This window comes from Lepus europaeus, chromosome 21, assembly GCF_033115175.1.
Source record: "Lepus europaeus isolate LE1 chromosome 21, mLepTim1.pri, whole genome shotgun sequence".
Lineage (NCBI taxonomy): Eukaryota > Metazoa > Chordata > Mammalia > Lagomorpha > Leporidae > Lepus > Lepus europaeus.
In genome coordinates this window covers 52,412,080-52,433,016 of record NC_084847.1, presented here as the reverse complement: position 1 = coordinate 52,433,016, position 20,937 = coordinate 52,412,080, and the positions used below count along the sequence as shown (strand labels likewise).

At 61.0% G+C, this 20,937-nt stretch overlaps 1 protein-coding gene across 12 annotated transcripts in view; it reads left to right on the top strand.

Moving 5' to 3' along the window:
- Nucleotides 1-20,937, top strand: part of CUX1 (cut like homeobox 1) — a 318,547-nt gene that overhangs the window by 279,974 nt on the left and 17,636 nt on the right. For 9 of the 12 annotated variants that reach the window (XM_062179572.1, XM_062179570.1, XM_062179568.1 and 6 more), the window contains 4 exons: nt 3,324-3,626; nt 6,190-6,378; nt 9,618-9,882; nt 14,849-15,488. The exons of the other annotated variants lie outside the window; for them this stretch is intronic. In XM_062179572.1, coding sequence (XP_062035556.1) covers nt 3,324-3,626; nt 6,190-6,378; nt 9,618-9,882; nt 14,849-15,488 — 1,397 coding nt within the window. Of the gene's footprint in view, nt 1-3,323; nt 3,627-6,189; nt 6,379-9,617; nt 9,883-14,848; nt 15,489-20,937 lie in introns of those variants that run through there. 12 annotated transcript variants of the gene reach the window in all.

Sequence of the window (20,937 nt, the reverse complement as noted above, 5' to 3'; positions counted from 1 at the left end):
GAAGAAATGAATGGGGTGGCGCACCTTCATTCGTTCTTTCCACCAGCACTTTTCCCCCAAAGTAAGTTCTTCTGGAAGTACAGTTCACATCCCGGAACATTGGCTCCTCACTCACAGGATGCAGCCGTCCGAGTTGGTCACCAGCGTCTCGGTCACGAGCCAGGCACTGTGGAGGGAGTTGCGATAAATCACTGAGACATTTGTGTTGGACGCGTACATGCCGTGGTTCGAACAAGGTTTGGCTCTCGTTGAATCTCTAAAGTCGTAAGCTGGTGGTGCCGTGAGGGTGGATGTTTGCTTGATCCAGGGACAGTGTCCAGGAGCTGAGCCTGGTGGGAGGTCTTTAGGCTATGGGGGTGTCCTGAGAAGGGGCCCAGCTCACCGGTGGCCTTTCCTGCCCGTGTGCTCCACCATGGCCCTGGCCGTGGCTGTCCTGACCTCAGACTGTGAACCTCCCAAACTGTGAGCCACAATAAACCTCCCGCATCACTTCTCCCAGGCATCTTGTGTGTGATTTTTTTTTTTTTTTTAAGATTTATTTTGTTTGAAAGGCAGAGTTACAGAGAGGCACAGAGAGAGAGAGAGGTTCACTCCCCCAATGGCCGCAGTAGCCGGAACTGGGCTGATCCAAAGCCAGGAGCCAGGAGCTTCCTCCAGGTCTCCACGTGGGTGCAGGTGCCCAAGGACTTGGGCCATCTCCTACTGCTTTCCCAGGCCACAGCAGAGAGCTGGATTGGAAGTGGAGCAGTCGGGACTTGAACCAGCACCCATGTGGGATGCTGGCACTGCAGGTGGCTGCTTTACCTGATATGCCACAGCTCCAGCCCTTTGTCTGTGATCCTAATCGGGGAACTGTTTGCTGATTTCCGGGAAAGGAGAAGCAATGTGTGCATCTCCGTGGACGTTTCTTGTTCTGTTGAGCTGCTGAGTCCAGGGCCCTCCCTGGCCCCCTGCGAGGGGCCATGGGCGACTGTCGCGGGGAGGGGGGCGGGTAGTCCTGCCGCCGGAGCTGCAGTGCTTCCTGGAGAGGGCCCTGGACAGAGGCTCCTCTCTCACCAAGCAGTGTCCTAGGCCTGTGGACTCAGGGCCTCTCCAGGGCTCCATCAGCCTTCACATCTCTGCGTGCACGGCTCCCCACTGGAGGCGGGCCCAGTTCTGCTCTGTGGCCTGCGACCACAGCGGCCCCTGCTGTGTCCCTGGCTACGCTGTCTCCCAGGAGGAGCAGGCTGTGGCCTGAGCTTGGGGAAGCAGAGGGGGGCCAGCCCTAGGACCCCGTCACCAGGAGTGTCTCCCCAAGGGCCCAGCTCTCTGTGGCTCGCTTTGTCTGCGGCATGGCTAGGCGCCTTGGAGGTGCAAGGCTTCTGTGGCCAAAATACACGCGAACGGCTGCTGGGACAGAAGCGGTCGGCCGCCCGAGGGGTCTGCCTGTGCTGGGCCCCGGGACGAGGCGTGAGGTGCAGCGGCCGCTGCTCTGGCACCGGGTGGGTCATCAGCCCGGCGGCCGTGAGCTCGACCTTGCCGTGGGTTAAAGGACACAAACCCGCGAGGAAATGTGTTTATCATGCAGGGAACTCGTGCCATCGCTGACAGCGTGCAGTGAGCAAGATGGATGATCTGCCAGGGCGGCCCTCGCACGGTGCATCGGGGACACGGGCCGTGCAGCGCCTCCGCCGCTGCACGTACAAACTGATGCTGGCTGGGTTCTGTATCCAGTTGTCTGGTGACCCCAGGGGCGAGCGGAGAAGAAATCTGATTTGTAGGATGCGTATCAGCGCCAAGATTTATAAGGCCCGGTTCTGCCTTTCACGTTCGGCGCATGCGCGTCTCGCCCGGCCCTCCGGGGTTGTCTCCTTCACCTGATTTGGCAGGTGGAGGACAGGGGTCGGTGCCACACGGTGGAACTTTGCACCCGCCTAGGAGAATCGGCAGGTTCCCCGGTGACCCCGCGGCTGTTTTACTTGGAGTTGGGCCATTGGAGGGAACTAACCCGGAACACTGCCTGTGTTTGTCCACCCTGCTGAGTTCAGAGAGGGTGGTTCACCTGGTGGATAGGGAGCGTCCGGCATGGATGCTCGGTTGCACGCTGGGTTCAGGTTAGGTTTTGTTTGGGGTTATGTGTATCCCGCAGAGGTAAGGGGTGTTTCAGGGTGCTGCTGTGTCCCTGGGGGACTGTGAGGGCTGAGCCGGCAGCCAGGGAGAGAAGACCTTGGCCGGTCAGGGGCCCCTCCTGCGTGGCAGCAGGGTGGGAACGGGGTCTTAGCCTGTGTCCGCCTTGGTGGGGGCAGGGAGACAGATGGCACTGAGGCACTGAGTCGGGCCAGAGGCGGATGTGTGCCCCGGGCAGCCCTGTGGACCGTTAGGAAGTGGCCCAAGTCTTTACTCCAGAGACCCCCAAACTGGACCTAAGCCTGTCCTGCGGGGTCTCGCAGGTGAGGTCAGCTGAGGCCGGAAGGGGTGGCTCAGAGTGGGGTGCACAGGTGCCACCCACGGGCACCTGCAGGGACACAGGCAGAGGCCCTCCTCCACAAAGGATGCCACATGACCCACCCAGCCGAATCGCTGCGGTGTAGACAGATAAGGAGCTTGGCTTCCCAAAACCAGTGGGAGCAGCAAGCCCTGGGGTTGGCCTGCAGCTCTGCGGTGGAAGCGCCGGCCAGGCCCCTGCCCTTCTTGGGTGCCCGCCACCCGCGGGAGTTAGGCCGCAGGGGAGCCCGTGGCAGCCTTGGGGATGTGCTTAAGGCGCCTGCATCCCACCTCTGAGGGTCTGCGTGTGCACCAGCTTCCTGCCAACACACAGCAGGCAGCAGGCGGCGGACCCTCGGACCTGGAGGCCTGTGGCTCAAGGGTCTTGGTAACCATGGTGACTGCCTCACGGGCAGCCCGCGTTAAAAAGGCTCTGTGCATCGCGTGTGGTCTGGAGAACATGGTCCGAAGCCGGCCGCCCCAGGCCTTGTGGGTCCTGAGAATATGGGGCTTCCCAGCAGAAATCACGACAGTGGCAACGTGTGATGGACAGGCAGACACCTTTATAGCAGATGCTGAAAACTGTCAGGGCTAGAATGCCCTGACAGCAAGTCTTCAGGAAGCTTTTATTAAAAACACTTATTTTTTTTTAATCCTGCCAGCGTTATTTTTTACTTTACTACAGAAAATCAGAGGTCGCCTTGGGTCAGGAAACCCCACAGCCACTTGTTAAGATCCATGCCACGTGCTGCGTGCCAGTGCCAATGCCAGTGCCGGGGGGTGTCCCCAGAGAAGGGCAGGGCTGTGCCGGGTGACCTCACCTGTTTTCAGTCCCGCTTCTCCCTCTGTTCTGCCTACAGAGAGCACCCCAAAGACCTCCGCCAGCTGCAGCCCTGCCCCCGAGTCCCCAATGAGCTCCAGCGACTCTGTGAAGAGCCTGACCGAGCTGGTCCAGCAGCCCTGCCCCGTCATCGACACGAGCAAGGACGGCAAACCGCCCGAAGCCAGCGACGCCCCAGCCTCCGACTCCCAGCCCAGCACCCCGCTGCCTCTCTCCGGACACTCGGCCCTCAGCATCCAGGAGCTGGTGGCCATGTCTCCCGAACTGGACACCTATGGCATCACCAAGAGGGTCAAGGAGGTGTTGACGGACAACAACCTAGGTAGGTCCACGTCTCGGCCCTGGGCCACTGTGAGAACATGGTGCGGTCCACAGCCGGGCACGCCACAAGCAGGGCACCTGTGGGCCAGAGCAGGTCACTCCCGCTCAGCACCGTCTCCCTGGGTCGTGCCCAGTAGAGCACCGGATCCTTGCTGGGCCGCAGAGCTGGGCCCGGTCCACCCGGCCTGCAGCCTCTGGGCGTCTGTGAGACTGGGTCCAGCTCCTGGCTCCCTGCATGGCACCTGTGATGCGGGCAGGCAGCTTGGACCCTCGGAGCCCCTCGGTAAAACCCGAGCGGTGACGGCCTGCCTGGGACTGTGAGAGCCTCTGTTCTGAACACAGGGCCTGGCTGCTGGCCGTGGTCTCTGGTTCCTGTGGTTCCTGCTGCCCGTGACCTGTTCCCCACGGCCACACACACACACACACACACGATGCACACCACACACATGCACACATGTACAGGTACACATGCCCACACATAGAGATACACACACACACCATGCACACGCCGGTAAGTGCACACCTGCCCACACACATGTACCCATGCATACATGCCACACATGTGCCCATCCATGCAACACATGTCCACACACACAGATACACAGCCCATGAATACACACCACACACACACCCATGCATAGACACACATACTACCACACACTCACACCCCTCCACACAGACACATCTGCCTCCCACACTCATGCCCGCACACGCACACACAGCCATACATACGGAGACACACACACGTGAGCACACCCACCACGTCTGACCTGGCGCAGGCTGCAGCCTCCCGGTGGAAGACGGGGCACTGAGGGGCACAGGTGACCCGCAGCCGCCCCCGGGGTCCTCTGGACCCTGCGTGGGATGGAAGCATTTGTGAGTCAGCATCTTGACACGGTGCGGAGTTGGTGTCCGACCGCGTGGGGTCTACAGCTGTCTCCAGGTCCTCAGACAGCCCCGAGTCCACAAACCCTGCAGAGCCCAGCTAGCAAGCCTGTGGGGTTCAGTGAAATCGGGGGCCAGCGTGCGCACTGCAGGGCAAACGCCCACTTGCAACGCCGGCTTCCCAAATCAGCGCCGCTTTGAGTCCCGACTGCTCCACTTCCTGCTGGTGTGCAAGTGCTGGGGCCCCTGCACCCACCTGGGAGACCAGGATGGAGCTCCCGGCTCCTGGCTTCAGCCTGGCCCAGCCCTGCCTGTTGCCGCCACGTGGGGAGTGAACTCCAGCAGGTAGAAGCTCTCTGTGTCTCCCTCTCTCTCGTCACGCTGCCTTCCAAATTAATAATAAATTGCTTTTTTAAAAAATCAGGTAAAACTGACTTAAAAAACAGCCAGAACCAAAAACCAGGAAAGACTTGGGACATTTACAGGCTGAACTAAGAATTTGGAGAGCAGAGAAATTATGCGTTTACAAAGTCAGTACATGTATCTTTTTAAAAAAATACTTTATTTGAGAGGCAGAGTTAGACAGTGAGAGGGAGAGACAGAGAGAGAGGTCTTCCACCACTGGTTCACTCTCCAAATGGCTGCAACAGCTGGAGCTGTGCAGGTCCAAAGTTAGGAACCAGGAGCTTCTTCCAGGTCTCCCATGCGGGTGCAGGGACCAAGGACTTGGGCCATCCTCCACTGCTCTCCCAAGAGGAGCAGCTGGGACTTGAACCAGTGCCCATGTGGGATGCTGGTGCCGCAGGTGGAGGATTAACCTACTGCACACCACAGCACCGGCTTCAGTACCTTTATCTGTACGTGAAAGTGCTTGAAACCAAAAGTGAATTTTGCAAGTCCAAAGCCTTCCACACGGTGGACTGTGGCTCAGCGGCGCTCATCTTCCCCCCCACCTTCCCCGGCAGGGCCCCCTGTGTGGCCCTGAGCTGCAGCTGGGGTGCGGGAGCCAGTGCTCCCTGGTCCCCTGCTGCCCCAGGGACGGGCTGGCCCCCACCTGAGTATCCGTGGGCCCAAACGCCGGCCTCTGGGAACCCCATCTCCACTCCCCCTCACGGCCTCTGTCGCTCAAGTTCTCCGCCGGGTCACGTGGACTGCGCATACAGGGAGCCAAACTCCCTCCCTCCCTCCACAGCCCCACGGGCTCTGATCAGCCCTGCCTGAGCGCTAAGCTCCATCCCAAAAGGGCAGACCGCAGGGCGGGAGACAGCCGGCCTTCAAACCCCGTGTTCCCCGCAGTGACCCCGGGTCCAGTGCATGGTTTTCATGCCAAGACCTTAAAAGCTTGCTCATCGTGGAAAGAGATGCAGGAGGCTCCTGCCCTCCCCCCACACCCCGCTGTGTGCCACTTCAACTGGGCCTGGGTGTAGGGTTCGGCAGGCACTGAAAAGGGGCACGGGTTTACCATCAGTTCAGCCGAACCCTGGAGGTCTCTCTGAGAGAAGGGTCCAGGGTGGGCGTTAGTAGGGAGCAAGGGGGAGGCTTGAAGTCGGGGCTGGGGAAGCGTTGCCATGGGGACGAAGGGCTGGCCTCGGAGACGCCTGTGCCTGCCCCGCGACCTTGACCTGCACTTGTCCATTCCAATCCCTGTGCTCAGACCGCCTCTCACTGGCTGTTTCCAGGTCAGCGCCTGTTTGGGGAGACCATCCTGGGACTCACCCAGGGCTCCGTGTCCGACCTCCTCGCCCGGCCGAAGCCCTGGCACAAGCTCAGCCTGAAGGGCCGGGAGCCTTTTGTGCGCATGCAGCTTTGGCTCAATGACCCCAACAACGTGGAGAAGCTGATGGACATGAAGCGGATGGAGAAGAAAGGTGAGCCCCTCGGCTGTGGCCGGGCGCAGCGGGCGGGGGGTCTGGGTGCCTAGGAGGGCTGGGAAGGGTTGTCAGCTGCACCCAAAGATTCCCTTCGCACCCAGGAGGGGGCAGCACCGCGCCGGGCGGGTGTCGGTACAACCGCACCTGCTGCCCAAACAAGTGGTTAAGCGATGCGTGGGTGGGGGCAGGCGTTTGCCCTGGTAAGGATGCCCGCGTCGTGCACCTGAGCACCTGAGTTCAGTGCCCGCCTCCGGCTTCCTACTGCTGCAGACCCTGAGCAGGTGATGGCTCGAGTCCCCGCCATCCACAGGGGAGACCCCCATGGAGTTCAGCCCAGCCGGCTCAGCCATTGCAAGCATTTGGGGAACAAACCAGCAGATGAAAATGCTCTCTCTCTCGCTCTCTCTCTGCCTCTCAAATAAGTAAAATTTCTTTAAGATTAAAAATTAAGACAAATGTGTTTTACGGCTCTGATTCGCAGGTACACAGAGGCTCAGAGCCACCCCAAGGCCACCCGGGCAGGAGTGGACAGCAGCGAGCCCCCTGGGGGTTGTTGTCGGGCCTGCAGGGTCCAGCTTTCCAGAGGGACAGCCCCACAGGCCCCCGTCAGGTGGTGGCTGGCATCGCAGGGGACAATGCCCCAAGGGGCAGGGCCTCGGGGGTGGCCATCTGCAATGTGGGCACAGGCCCTCCCTCGGGGCCCCCAGCCACTGTTCCCTCCCATGCTGTAAGCTCCCTGGGCCATGGAACCCCAAGCCCTTAGACACAAAGACAGGGCTGCGGCTGCTGGGCCGGCCTTAAGCAGCTGTGACCACGGTCCTGGGCAGCTACCGCAGGGCGCCTTGACTATGAGCGGCCGTCACAGGCGCCGGCGTGGCTCTGCTTAACACCGGCCAAATGTCACAGGTCTCACCCTGCTGGGGTCTCACCCAGCCTGGTGGGGCTGGGCCCTGTAACCGGACTTCCGCTGCCCATTTGCCCAGCACCCCACTGAGACCTCACCCAGCAGAGAGAGCGCTCCACTCCTTGGCCGCATGGGCTCCGGGCGCCCTCTTGTGTTACAAGGGAGTTACTGTTTCAGGGCCCAGGTACACCCAGCAGCCCCAGAGCGGTGCGGTCCCCGTGTCTCCCCTGAGGTTGGGAGAAATGGTGGCTGCTGTCAGCTCCCGGGCACGCACCTGGGTGGGGGCACAAAGGACCCACTGTGAACTTCTCTGGCCTGCTACTCTGTTCTTTCACAAGGCCCTCCATCCGGGCCACCGGCAGTCCCAAGCACACCACACACAGGCCCGCACGGTGCCTCCGCTGTCACGGGGCTCATCTCCCTGGTGGCGCCACCCAGACCCCAACAGCCAGTGATCTCTGCCGGGCGCCCACGACCTGGCGGCGGCACTGCTGCCGCGTCTCATCCACTTGCTTCAGCTCCTGGCCGCTCAGAGCCACGCTAAGAGGCCCCGCGGGTCCTGTTCCAGACCAACCCACCGGGCAGACCAGCATGCAGACTCCCCTCGGGCTGCCCCAGGCCTCAGTGCCACAGCCTGCCCGCCTCCCAGGCACCCCCTGTTCCTCAGGCACACAGCCCTTCCCCCAGAGGTGACCCTGCTGCCCCTCCCTGGAGGTCCCTTCCCAGCCCTGCCCACCGCCCGCCTCCTACGCACTCTGCTCTTCTCAAGCCCCCGGGTGCGGGATCCCTGCCTTCCTCCATGCCCACGAGAAAGCCCCAGTGGCCACAAGTTCTCTGCCCTCAGCGCTTGGCCAAGCCGGGACCCGTGCCCCAGCCACCTTCTCCCCCACCGCTGCCTCCCCAGCCCTGCCGGACAGTCTCCCAGTCTGACCAGGCTTGGTGCCACCAAGTGTTGTCTCCAACTTGCGTGGGGTCCCAGCACTTCTCCCCACCGCTGGCACCGCTCACACGACTCCCTCCCTGGCCCCTCCTCACTCTGCAAATCCCAAGACCTGGTCAGCATGCCCCTGGCTCCCTGCCCCCAGCTGTGCCCAGCGGTACCACCAGTTCACTCGCTCTCTTTCTTTTCCTTTTTTTCTTTCTCTCTCTCTCTCTCTTCCTTTCTATTTATTTGTTTATTGAAGAGGTAGAGTTACAGAGAGAGAGAGAGGCAGAGAGGTCATTCTTCCATCCACTGGTTCACTCTCAAAATGGTTGCAGTGGCCAGAGCTGAGCCGATCCGAAGCCAGGAGCCCGGAGCTTCTTTCTGGGTCTCCCATGCAGGTGCAGGGGCTCAAGCACTTGGGCCATCTTCCGCTGCTGTCCCAGACCATAATTACAAGGCTGGGTTGGAAGTGGAGCAGCCAGGACTTGAACCAGCACCCACATGGGATGCTGATGCCACAGGTGGAGGCTTAGCCCACTATGCCACAGCGCCAGCCCTCTATCAGCTCTTTCTCTTCAGCTCTTCCTGCTGAGCTGGAAACACTGTCGCCCTCTTCCAACCCCACTCCAGTTTGGATTTCCCTTGTGGAAGCCACCCTACCTCTCCTTGTACAGTTAGCTTCTCAAACCGCCCTGGCTTCCTCCCCTCCCCTCCCCAGCCCTGGCCCTGGGTCCTCACCCCTTCCTTCCTGCAGCATTCGGGGTCTGACCACCCTCCTCCTCGAGAGCAATGCCACCCTCCCCTGGCTCCCCCCCCCCCAGCTCTGCACAGCCCTCGCGGCTGCTTCCCCGCGGGACCTTGGCCTGTGGGCGCTGTCCGGGGCTCCTGCCTGGACCACTCCCTCTCACCCGTCCCTATCACTGACTGTAGCCTCTGTCCCAGTGGGTCCCAAATTCTTTCTCTCCAACCCAGAGCTCCTTAAATGAAACCGTTTCACTTCTCCCCACGGCGCTCTGGGGCCACACTTTGGCCCCGCCCTGGCTCTGCCCTCCTCTCCTGCTCCGTGTCCGACAGCTCCTCCTGCCGGCGCCACCACCCGCTGCGTGCACGCACACACTTCAACCACACTGCTGCGTGCTCCCTACTTCCTGCACTGTCCCCTGCCCTCCTCCACCTGTGTCTCCCAGGTAGCCCTCCTTTAAACATCCTCTCCTCCGGGCACGCCCCGGCCCCTCCCACCCTGTGCGCCATCTCTCTGGATCCTATTCTGCGTTCCCCACGAAACAGCTCAGGTGTCAAGGGCAGGTGCGTTCGGGCGCATGCGCCGAGGCCAGTGTGGCTCTCGCGCAGCTGCTGGGAGACGCGGGCCTGGACCTGAGCGGGACGTCTCCCCCCTCCCTCCCGCAGCCTACATGAAGCGGCGGCACAGCTCGGTCAGCGACAGCCAGCCCTGTGAGCCGCCCTCGGTGGGCGTCGACTACAGCCAGGGCGCCAGCCCCCAGCCTCAGCACCAGCTGAAGAAGCCGCGCGTGGTGCTCGCCCCCGAGGAGAAGGAAGCGTTGAAGCGAGCCTACCAGCAAAAGCCATACCCGTCACCAAAAACCATCGAAGAGCTCGCCACCCAGCTCAACTTGAAAACCAGCACTGTCATTAACTGGTTCCACAACTACAGGTAGGCCCCGCCCCGCCCCGCGCAGCCAGGCTAGGGCGTGCACGCGTGTCCCGAGCAGTGAGCGCGTGTTCCTCGGGGACTTCTGCCGCCGTCTCGGGCTCCCTCACGCGTCGTCCTCCACGTTAGCCTGACTCACTTTGCAATGAAGCAGAGGTTGGGCTCCTGCGGGATCGGCAGCCAGCCAGTGGACACGGCGCTGTGCACATCCCGCCAGTGAGCAAGCCAGCCTCAGAGGGGCTGGGTAGCCCACCAGGGCAGGCCCAGTGCTCTCCGGGAGGAAACGTCTAGAAGTCCACCGCAGGCACAGAGCTGTCCACCAAAACCCCACCCGGGCCCCACCCGGAAAACCACGAACCCCGCACCCATGCCTTCAAGGCTGGCTCCCACCCGAACAAGGCTTCCTCTAGGAACTGGGGCAGGTGCTCCTGGGCGGGCAGTGTGGTGGACACTGCTGGCGGCACAGCTGGGAAGTGGCAGACAGTGGGAGCGGAAGCTCCGGGGCAGGCAGGAGCCCCGAGGGATGAGTGCCTCCGACACTGAGAAGTTTCTAAGGGCCCTAAATCCCACCCAGGATCTGAACAAGTGGGGAGATTTCAACAGGATTACGGGAGGGGCGGGCACTGTGGCACAGCAGGTAAAGGCACCGCCTGCCATGCTGGCATCCCATATGGGCAGAGGTTCGAGTCCCGGCTGCTCCACTTCCAATCCAGCTCTCTGCTATGGCCTGGGAAAGCAGCAGAGGATGGCCCAAGTGCTTAGGCCCCTGCACCCCTGTGGGAGACCTGGATGAAGCTCCTGGCTGCTGGCTTCAGGCCGGCCCAGCTCCAGCCATTGAGGCCATGACCTAGCGGTTGGAAAACCTCTCTCTCGTTCTGCCTCTCCTTCACTCTCTCTCTCTCTAACTTTGCCTTTCAAATAAATAAATAAATCTTAAGAAAAAGATCAGATGGGAGCCCCAAATCACACTTGATTGCTGATAAAGGCTGAGTTACAAGCCTGCAGCTTAGGGTAAGCTGAGGGTGAGCCTGCCCCAGAGCCCCCGCGCCAGCACCTGCTCCCATGTGGCGGCACAGGCCCAGAGGGGGCCCTGCGTGCAGGCTGCTCCCATGAGGACAGAGACGGCCCAGGAGCTGAGCGCTGTGTGGCTGTGTCCCAGTGACCCAGAGGCAGAGGGAGGCCACAGCCAGAGTCGTGGCCCTCCCTCCACGTGGAAGGAGACGGCCGAGGAGGAGAGGCCGGGTGTCCCGGGAAGGTCTCCCAGTGCCGTGGAGAGACCCCGAGGTGCACTGACCCATACAGGTTCAGGTCTCCTGCCAGTTACGGCTGTCGCGGCACAGGCGCCGTCCCAGAGGCCACCGAGCCCTGAGTCCCCGGCCCAGTACTGCCGGTGGCACAGAAGAGGCCCACCTTTCCCCCGGGGCGCCTGCAGCCCTCCGGTGGGGTTCGGCCAGGGCACGCGCTCTCTGGTATCTCAGCTGCTGGCCAGCCCATCAAGTGGCAGCCACAGCTGATCATCCTGGGGATGCCCCTCTGCATTCCACACAGGCAAATTCACCCTCCCACCCCCCCACCCCCCTACCCCGGCAGCGAGGGGGTGGGACCGCAGGGCGGCCTATGGGTGTGGTTCCGGTCTGGCTGCTCCACTTCCCCTCCAGCCTGGGGGAGCAGCAGAGGATGGCCCAAGTGCTTGGACCCCTGCACAAGACCTGGAGAAAGCTCCCAGCCTCGGCCTGGCCCAGCCCTGGCCACTGCGGCCATCTGGGAAGTGAACCAGCAGGTGGAAGACCTCTCTCTCAGTGTCTGTAACTCTGCCTTTCAAATGAATAAATCAATAAATCTTTAAAGAGAGAAGCAGGAGAGGAAGAGCAGCACTGGGACCTCAGCGCTGGGAGCGGCGTCCGGGGCCAGGTCCAGAGTAGACGCTGAGCAAAGGCTGCTTCTAAAACAGCCCGCGGGAGAGCCGCTGCCCGTCCCAGGGCCAGGGTGGGGGCCCCGTGCGGGTGAGGGAGGAGGTGAGCGGGGGCCTGGCTGCAGGACGGGCCGCGAGAAGGGGTGAGGGGTGAGCACCGCACCACTCAGAGTGGACCCCAAGCTCCGAGGACTGACCTCACCCAGCAGGGAAAGTGTGGGAGCTCAGGTTGAGCCATGGCTCCGGGCTCTGCTCCGTCCGCGGGACGCTCCGTAGCGCCGCCCCGCAGAGCTGTCTCGGGGGCCCCACCAGGCACTGGGCCTGTGCGGTTCCCAAAAGAGAAGGTGGCTTTTTCTACTGTTTTTTTTTTTTTTTTTTTTTTTTTGAAACGCAGAGTTACAGAGAGAGAGGCAGACACAAAGAGACAGAGATCTTCCATGCACTGGTTCCCTCCCCAAATGGCCACAGCAGCCAGGGCCGGGCCAGGCTGGAGCCAGGAGCCAGGAGCTTCTTCCAGGTCTCCCACGTGGATGCAGGGGCTCGAGCACTTGGGCTGTCTCCCACTGCTTTTCTCAGGTGCATTAGCAGGGAGCCGGATTGGAAGCGGAGCAGCCAGGACGAGAACTGGCGCCCGTGTAAGATGCCGGCACTGCAGGCGGCGGTGTAACCTGCTCTGAAGCGAACAGTGATCTCACTGTCTCCTGCCCTCCCCGCCCCCAAATACTCGGGATAACACTTGGAGTCCATTTTTGTCCTCATCCAAAAAGCAAAGCTTCGCTTGCATTCACGCTAAGGGAATGTAAAGTAGCTCCTACCAACCCTTTGCCCAGCGGTGGGGCCGGGGAGGCCAGCACGGCACAGGACGCCGCACTCCTCCGCCCGGCTCTGGAAGCCATGGCTTCTGGGAGCCGTGCGTGCAGGCGCGCTCCTGGAGCCCCGTCTAGAGCAGAAAGCGCCCCTCCTGATGAAGGGGAGCCCCGTGCAGGCAGGACACGTGCAGCTCAGAGCCGAGCGCTTTCGAAGCTCCTGCAGGCAGTGTGCAGCGCTGGCTCTTGCGGGGACCCCAGGTGGGCTAGTGTGAGGCCCGGATCTCGGGCCGGAGGCGCCCCCTTCCTCCCGCACCCTTTGCACCTCCTCCTCAATGCTTGGACCAGGTGTTCTGCCGTTCAGAGGCAGCTGCGTGGTAGGCACAGTCACTTCTTTTTTGGTTTTGGCTTTTTTTTTTTTTTTTTTTAAGATTTATTTATTTGAAAGGTAGAGTGACAGAATCAGTCTTCATCCACTGGTTCACTCCCCAAATGGCTACAATAGTCAGGCCTGGGCCTGATCAAAGCCAGGAGCTTCATCCGGGTCTCCCACACAGGTGCAGGGGCCCAAGCACTTGGGCTACCTTCTACTGCTTTCCCAGGCCACAGCAGAGAGCTGGATCGGAAGAGGAGCAGCCGAGACTAGAACCGGCGCCCATATGGGATGCCGGCACTTCAGGCCAGGGCATTAACCCGCTGCGCCACAGCGCCGACCCCCAAAGTAAACTTTTAACTCCATTTTCTGTAGACTCTGAGAAACCCTCATGCACACATACTATTGTACTTGACATCTCCGTGAGGAAGTTACTGCTCCCTCCATTGTCCAACAAGAGCACCGACCCTCAGAAAGCTTCGCAGGTGACACAGCCAGATTTCAACTCTGGCCTCAGAAAGCCCCCACCCTGTCTGGGACCTAGCTGAGCCCAGAATCTGAGCTGCCTGCCCAGCTTCCCATCTCTTGTTTAAGGTGGGGGCTTCCCCCCAGCAGCATTCGCGCTGCAACGGGGCCCGGAAACCAGTGGAGCAGGGCTGTCCTCACAGCACAGGGCCCAGGAAGCTGCCCCTGCCCACCCCCGGGGCCAGGGGATGGAGCTCTCGTACCCCTGGGGACGCGGCTGCGCTGGCTGTGCCAGCTCCCCCGAGAGACTCTCTTCCAGCAGCCTTGGTTAGCAGGGGCTTTCTCAACGCCTGGACACCTGAGCCCTGCTCTGGGGGCATGGTGGGCCGGGGCACTCCCCAGGGCTCCAGAGTGGGCAAGGCCAGGACCTTCCTGGGACTGCCGCCTTCCGTGGGGAGCCCCACCCCCACCCCACCCCCAGGCCTGCAGCGGGCGGCACCCTCGCAGGAGCCTCAGAATGGTCACGGGAAATAGAATCAAAAGATACAGTTTTGGTGCAAAAAAAAAATACTTATGCATATTTTTTTGTAATATATATTTTCCATGAATTTCTGGGTGCCGCCCATGCACAGATCTTGAAGTTTTTTTGCATCAAAACCAACTTCCCTTTGAATTCCATTTTTGGAGGCCTTGCTGCAGGCCCTGCCCCTGTGTTCGCCCTGCTGGTCACGCGACCCTCCCCTTTGAGAGGAGGGGCCTCTCTGAGAGCCTAGAATTTGCTGAACTCCCAGCCCAGCCCGCACCAGAGCTGGCCCTGGAGCGTCCTCACTTGGGGAGCCGTCCCCTAGTGGGTTCCCTCCCGGGAAGTCCAGAGGGCACGAGATGGTCCCCGGGCACAGGCCTAACTCGCCATGCGTGTGTTTCTGTGAACACAGCGCCAGCCCGGCTGGGCCTCGGCGTGCGGGGCATCCTCCCCGCATCCTCGCATACCCACGCGGGGCCACCTCGGGCCCGCGCATCCTCCCCGCGTCCCCACGCGGGGCCACCTCGGGCCCGCGCATCCTCCCCACGTCCGCGCATCCCCACGCGGGGCCACCTCGGGCCCGTGCATCCTCCCCGCGTCCCCACGCGGGGCCACCTCGGGCCCGCGCATCCTCCCCGCGTCCCCACGCGGGGCCACCTCGGGCCCGTGCATCCTCCCCGCGTCCCCTCGCGGGGCCACCTTGGGCCGTGCATCCTCCCCGTGTCCCCGCATCCCCTCGCAGGGCCACCTCGGGCCCGCGCCCAGGCTGGTCAGGCGGGCAGTGGCACCGGCAGGGGCGCTCCCGGGCCGGGCCGCGGCACGTGGGGAATCCTCGGGCCACGGAGGACCCACGCATCCCTCCTCACGCGCGGCCCGCTTCTGTCTCGTAGGTCTCGGATCCGCAGAGAACTGTTCATCGAGGAGATCCAGGCCGGGAGCCAGGGCCAGGCAGGCGCCAGCGACTCGCCGTCGGCCCGAAGCGGCCGCGCCGCGCCCAGCTCGGAGGGCGACAGCTGCGACGGCGTGGAGGCCGCCGAGGGCCCGGGCGCCGCCGACGAGGAGCCGGGCGGCCCCGCGGCCGCCGCCAAGTCTCAGGGAGGGCCGGCCGAGGCGGCCGCGGCCCCGGCCGAGCGGGAAGAGGCGCCGCGGCCCGCGGAGAAGACGGAGCCGCCGCCCGCGGGGCCCGCGGGCCCGGACGACGCCCAGGACGCGGGCCGGCCCAGGCCGCCGCCCGAGGGCCCGGCGGACGGCCCGCGGCCCGTGCCAAACCCCGCCGCCGCGGCCGGGGAGGACGCCGCTACCTCAGCCGCGCGGCCCGCCGACGGGAGTTCCGCGTTGCCAAGCACCAGCGCGCCGGCCGCCCGCAGGCCCAGCTCGCTGCAGAGCCTCTTCGGCCTCCCGGAGGCGGCGGGCGCCAGGGACTCGCGAGACAACCCCTTGAGGAAGAAGAAGGCCGCGAACTTGAACAGCATAATCCACCGCCTGGAGAAGGCCGCCAGCCGGGAGGAGCCCATCGAATGGGAGTTCTGAGGGCCGCCGCGCGCCGGGCCGGCCCGGCCCAGCCCGCCCCGCCGAGCCCGCGCGAGAGGCCCGGCCGGGGCGGGGCCGGGGCGGGGCCGGGGCGGGGCCTGGCGGCAGCGGGGCCGAAGCCGGGGCGGGGCCGGGGCGGGGCCGGGCGGCGGCGGGGCGGGCGCCGGCTCCCGCGGCCCGGACCGAGTTGCGCACTTCAGCGCCCTGCGGGCCACAGGGCAAAATCGCCATAGGCCAAGGTGCATATAGAAAACAGGAGCATTAAGCCCAATCTATGTCGTGTTTTCAAGGAAGAAAACGGAAATGTGTAGTCGAGCTTTTTTGTACCCTGAAGTGTTTTTTTATTGCCCTAAGTGATTTCCACAGGTTCTGGAATAACTCTTACAGCTTTGCCTTGTGCCCTCCTCGTGGTGTGGGCTAAAAAAAAAAAAAAATCAAACCCACATATGAAAAGGGGGCTTTTTATCCGCCATCTAATGGCTTCAGAGCGATAATACACTATTATCTTCTTAAACCAGGAAGGGGGGGAGGGGGTTTTTCAGAAAAAAAAATTTAAAAAAAGAAAGTTTTTGTAGCTGTTCAGTTGCCACTAAGAGATTGCACAGTCAAACCGACTCTAAACACACTAGTTTGGATTCCTAAATATTTTCAAGAAAAGAATCTTCTCCTTTGAAACTTTGAATTAAGATTAAAAAAAAAAAAACACATTTACTCCACCTATTTTTTAACAAAAGAGAAAAGTCACATCAGGAAACTCTGATTTTTGTGGTAGCTGAGGTAGTGTTTTCTTGGACGTGAATAGAATCCTGACACGTAGTGCACATTGATCCATAGCTTTAACTGACCCTGGGCTTTTCTGGCCAGGGTCTGTTTAATACACTCCATTCTAGGCCAAATCAGGACAGAAAAAAAAGAAAAAAAAAAAAGAAAAAAAAAAAGATCCGAATCTAGGTATTTTATAATCTGCTTTTTAACCTCTAACCGCAGAGCACGCTGATCAGACCTCATCCGGAGGGTTAGGAGACAAGTTAGAACTGTAGCATGTTCCTGTTCACCCTTATTTAATTTATGCTGTCTGCGTCCGTGGTGGTGCGTCTGCACGTGTGCCAGCCTCCAGAGAAAGCAAGAAATGGGTGGGCCCCCGGGTGGCAGAAGGCACCTCCCCTCCTCTGGGCCTCCCCCTCCCCCCAGGGACGCAGCTCCCTGGGCCTGGGCAGCCCCCCCACCCCCACCCCCACCCCGCGTACTCCCTCTGTCCCCCAGTCTTCCCACCGAAAGCACTGATGGCCCTGTTGACCTCGTGGGAAGCTCCCTCCCCTGGAGGGAGAGCGCGGGGCGGCGGGCTCCACTCCCACCCCCGCAGAGGCGGCCCTCAGGCCCCGGGCCGGGCCATTTGCCCTTCCTCCATTTCGCCTCTTGGGAAGTTGCTTTATGCACAGTTTAGGGCAGTCTAAGTACAAATCACAAGTCTAACTTGTCTCTGACTCCTCCTGTTGTCTATGTGTAGATGCGTGAGACTAGAGGCGGGTGCGAGTGTGCGTGAGCGTGTGTGTGTGTGCAATTTTATACGTCTGTGTATTTTCTTAAGTACCTGTGCACACATAGAGAGTGCATTACTGCCACGTTTTTTCAATAAGCTGTTTTATCAGTTATGGCTTCTACAAGTTGGCTAATTTACACTCCTTTATTGCCATATCTTTAAACTAACAATAGATGATTTCGGTATATATATCTATTTTTTTTTTGCTTATTTATAGGTGCTGTATTTTATTATCTGATTGTTAGGAAGGGATGAGAGGGGCAAATATTCTTTAGAGGGGTAGACTGCCGGCAGTATTGGGTATAATTTACAAGATGTAGTCGTCATACTGTATATTACTGATTGAAAACGTATCGTGTATCATTGAAACCTTTGTCTTAGGTCAACATCTTTGGATGACATTTTAATGGTGCATTCATTGTTTCTTAAGTTTAATTAATATTACTTTTTTTTTTTTTTTGATTGGGGGGGGTGGGAGGGAGTTCCGGTTTTACAGGTATGCTCCCGCTGTTACACCTCCGTGTGCTTGTCATTAACGCGTAGGACTTTGACTGTAAGATGTGAAACCACGTTTCTTGCATGACGTTTTTAGAAATTACGGATTTCCTTTACAGTCTAGTGAACCTGCAGCCGCAGCATTTAGTGGACGCTTTCACAGATCTAGGAGTCACTACACAAAAAGACACTGCCCGTTGGTGGACGCGAGGTCTTCAGAAGGCTCTAGGAGGCTGGGAGGCAGGCCCTGCGGTCGTCTCTGGACGGCTGAGCGGTTCCGGAACTGGCAATCGGGTTCCACGAGACGGGCGTTGGAGAGGGAGGCGTGGAAGGGGAGCGGGTTGGACACCGGGCCGGAGTTAGGAAGCGTAGGTCCCCGCCAGGTACCCCTGGGGCCCCCCCGAAGCGAGGGTGCGCGGTCTCTGCAGCTCTCGGTGTCCGGTTCTCGTGAGCATCGGGAACTGGCGGGCGGGGGATCGCGGTGTGACCGTTACCCGCCCTGGGTTCAATGGGAAGACCCCGAGAAGTGTGGATTTGTCCACCCCAGTGGCCAGGCAGCCCGACAGCCACTTCGGCTCTTCTAAGCAATTTAGCCCTGTTCTTTTCAATTTAGCCCTGTTCTTTTTCTTTTCTTCAATTTTAATTTTTAACCAGATTGTTGTTGATTTCCATTCTGTCTACTTTTTTTGGTCTTTTTTACTTTTTTTGGCCAGACTTACATCTGGGTGCTCGATACAATCAGTTGGTTAAATTTTGCTTGCAGTTCTGTGTTTGTTTTTTTTTCTTATTATTTATTTTATTATTTTTTTTGGAAATTGAGATCCCCAACCTCACACTCTTTTGTGTTATGCTACCACTGTCTTATTTCTATGAGCTGCCACTAAGTAACAGAAACTGGGGCAGGAGTGCACCCCCCTCCCCCTCCGTGCTGGCCCTGAACCCCGGGCGGGCGCCTGCAGGTTCACCTCTGGTCTCGAAAAGCAATATTCAAGTGCCTTGAATAGCGCCCCCTCCGCATGGTTACCCCCCCGCTGGCTGGCCATCCAAGCAGTAGCTCCCCTCGGCAGCCCACCCACCCCTCCTCCTCCTCCCCCTGCTCTGTCAGCTTCAAAAGCTGGACAGGGCCCCTCCCCTGGGGAAAGCACCTCCACACAGAACACTAACGCTTAGCCACGAGGCTCCGCTGTACCACGTGCAGCGGCCTCTCGGTGCTCACTAGAGGGTCCTCGGCCGCGGTCGGCCTCCCGATGCTCGGCTCCTGCCCAGCAGGTTCCCTTGTGGGGTGGGAGGTGGCAGCCGTGTGGGTTCTGTCCTAGCCAGGGGCCCACTCGCCTCCAACCCAGGAAAGGAGACTTGGGGTCCCTGGAGGCGTCCGGTTTCTGTCCCCTAGACCTCTCTCTAGAGAGGATTAGCACAGCCCTTGGGCCAGCGTCACATGCGGGGACCCTGGACCGTGCTGCCCCGGGCCGCAGTCACTTCCCTAGCACAAAGCACAAACGCCTCCCTCCCGGCTTCCTTCCTGTCGCCATCTCTGTTCTCACCTCCCTGTCCACCCTGGATGTTTAGGTCGGCCGGCTGTCAGGCCGGGCCCGGGGCTGAAGGCAACAGAGGTCGGGCACTAACCCTGTCTGCTTCCAGGGCCAGGCCCCAGCCAGCAGAGTGGGAGGCAGGGTGTGTGCGCCGCAGAGGGAAGGCGCCAGGTGTGGCCGCCTGCCCTGAGAGCTGGGGACGGGCGTGAGCAGGTGGGCTTGCTCGCAGTCAGGTGCCTTCCCGGCCTAGGTAGGCCGGGATGTCCGTTCCTGCTGAGCGTGCGTCCTGCCGGTTGTGCGGCGGCCGTCTGTGACCTCTGTGGGCCTTCTATGCAACGCTGTCCATTGCTGAGAGCTGGCAGGGGAGCCGAGGGCAAGACGCGCCATCCGTGTGGGATCAGCACCAAGTCCAGGGAGGGGGTGATGACGGGCGAGACCCGGACCGAGCCTTGGCCTTAAATGCACCGGCAGGCGCCCCTCCGCGGGGCCCGTGGGAGGCGAAGGCTGTGCGGGGCAGGCCCGAGAGGTGGCTCCTGTCCCTCACACTCCTCGCTCGCTCGTCCCCTTCTACCTCACTAACCTGTGCTCCCCGTGTGCTGTCGCACCTCATGGCAGGGGTGGGGGGGACCATCTCGGCCTGGTGGGTGGGTTTTTCGTGCGGCTGGGACCGGTGGCGGCGGGGGCTCTGGGAGGCGCGTGGGGTTGGCTCTTGACTTGCACCTGTCCCTGAGGCTCTCAAAGCTGTGTGCCCCACGGGGGGCGTGCGTGGTCTCAGGCCTGGGAGGCGCCGTCTTTGGTCCCGTGTTGCTTCCCACCTTTCCCTGTTGAGCTGTTCCTGTCCATCCCAGCCCTAGCCCTGACCCTGGGCTGCCCTCCGCGCTGCCCCAAACCCTGTGTCTGTCCTGTCTCCAGCACTGGCAGGGGTCCTAGTTTGATGTCACCGCCAGCTCTCTCCTGCCAACACCAGCCGTCCCGAGGGCCAGAAAGGGTCTCCGACCACATGACCCTTTCTTCCCGATAGCTGGGCTTCTGCCCAGAGCCAAAGGACACCAGCCCCCAGGCTGCTGGCCGCCTGCAGGTGCACCGGCTCCCGTGCTCGGGGTAGAGAGGGGGAGACGCAAGGGTCTGGCATTATCCGGGGAACGCGGACGCGCTTCTGTGCTGTCCGGGGCAGGGGGTGGGGGAGGGCGTCCCGACCACCAGGGCAGGGTGGAGTCTGAGACTCAGTTGCCTGACAGTTCCAGCTTCCTGTGTGGCTCGCACACCTGTGTGCTGAGAGTGATCTGCTTTGACACAACTCCCAGCCCCGTCCCGTTCTGCCCTTCTGTAGATGAAAATTTCCAGGGCAAAGGGAAAAGGCAAGTCCCCAGCTACCGAGCTCCAAAAAGAGCCCAGCCTGTGAAACCCTTAGAGGTGGGGCGGAAGCCCCAGCCAGGACCCTCAGGGTCTGTCCCGGTGGACAAGGAGAGGGAGTCAGGAGCCACGGGCTTGGGCACCCCATTCCCGGTTGGCAACAGAGAAGGGAGTGCGCCTTCGTCCTGTCTGCTCCACTCCCGGGGCCCGTCCCTTCCCTCCCAGGCCTCAGCCCTCACCCCCCCACCCCACCCACCACCCCCACACACACACACACACACTCCCGCGCCCCGGATCCCAGGTCCCCGGCGTCAGTGGCATCTTGTTGAGTTTTGGTGTTTGGATGAAGTCTGACATGTAGCTTTAACAAGACATTTTCCCAAAGCGCCCGGTCTCCTCCCAAATGCTAACTTGAAAAGTTGGGCATTGTAGGTGTAGAATCCTGAGTCTTCAGGCGAGTATGAGTGACAAACGCGAGGCTATGCAGACGTGTGCACTGCCCCTCCCGCCCCCCGCGACCCTCCCCTTCTCT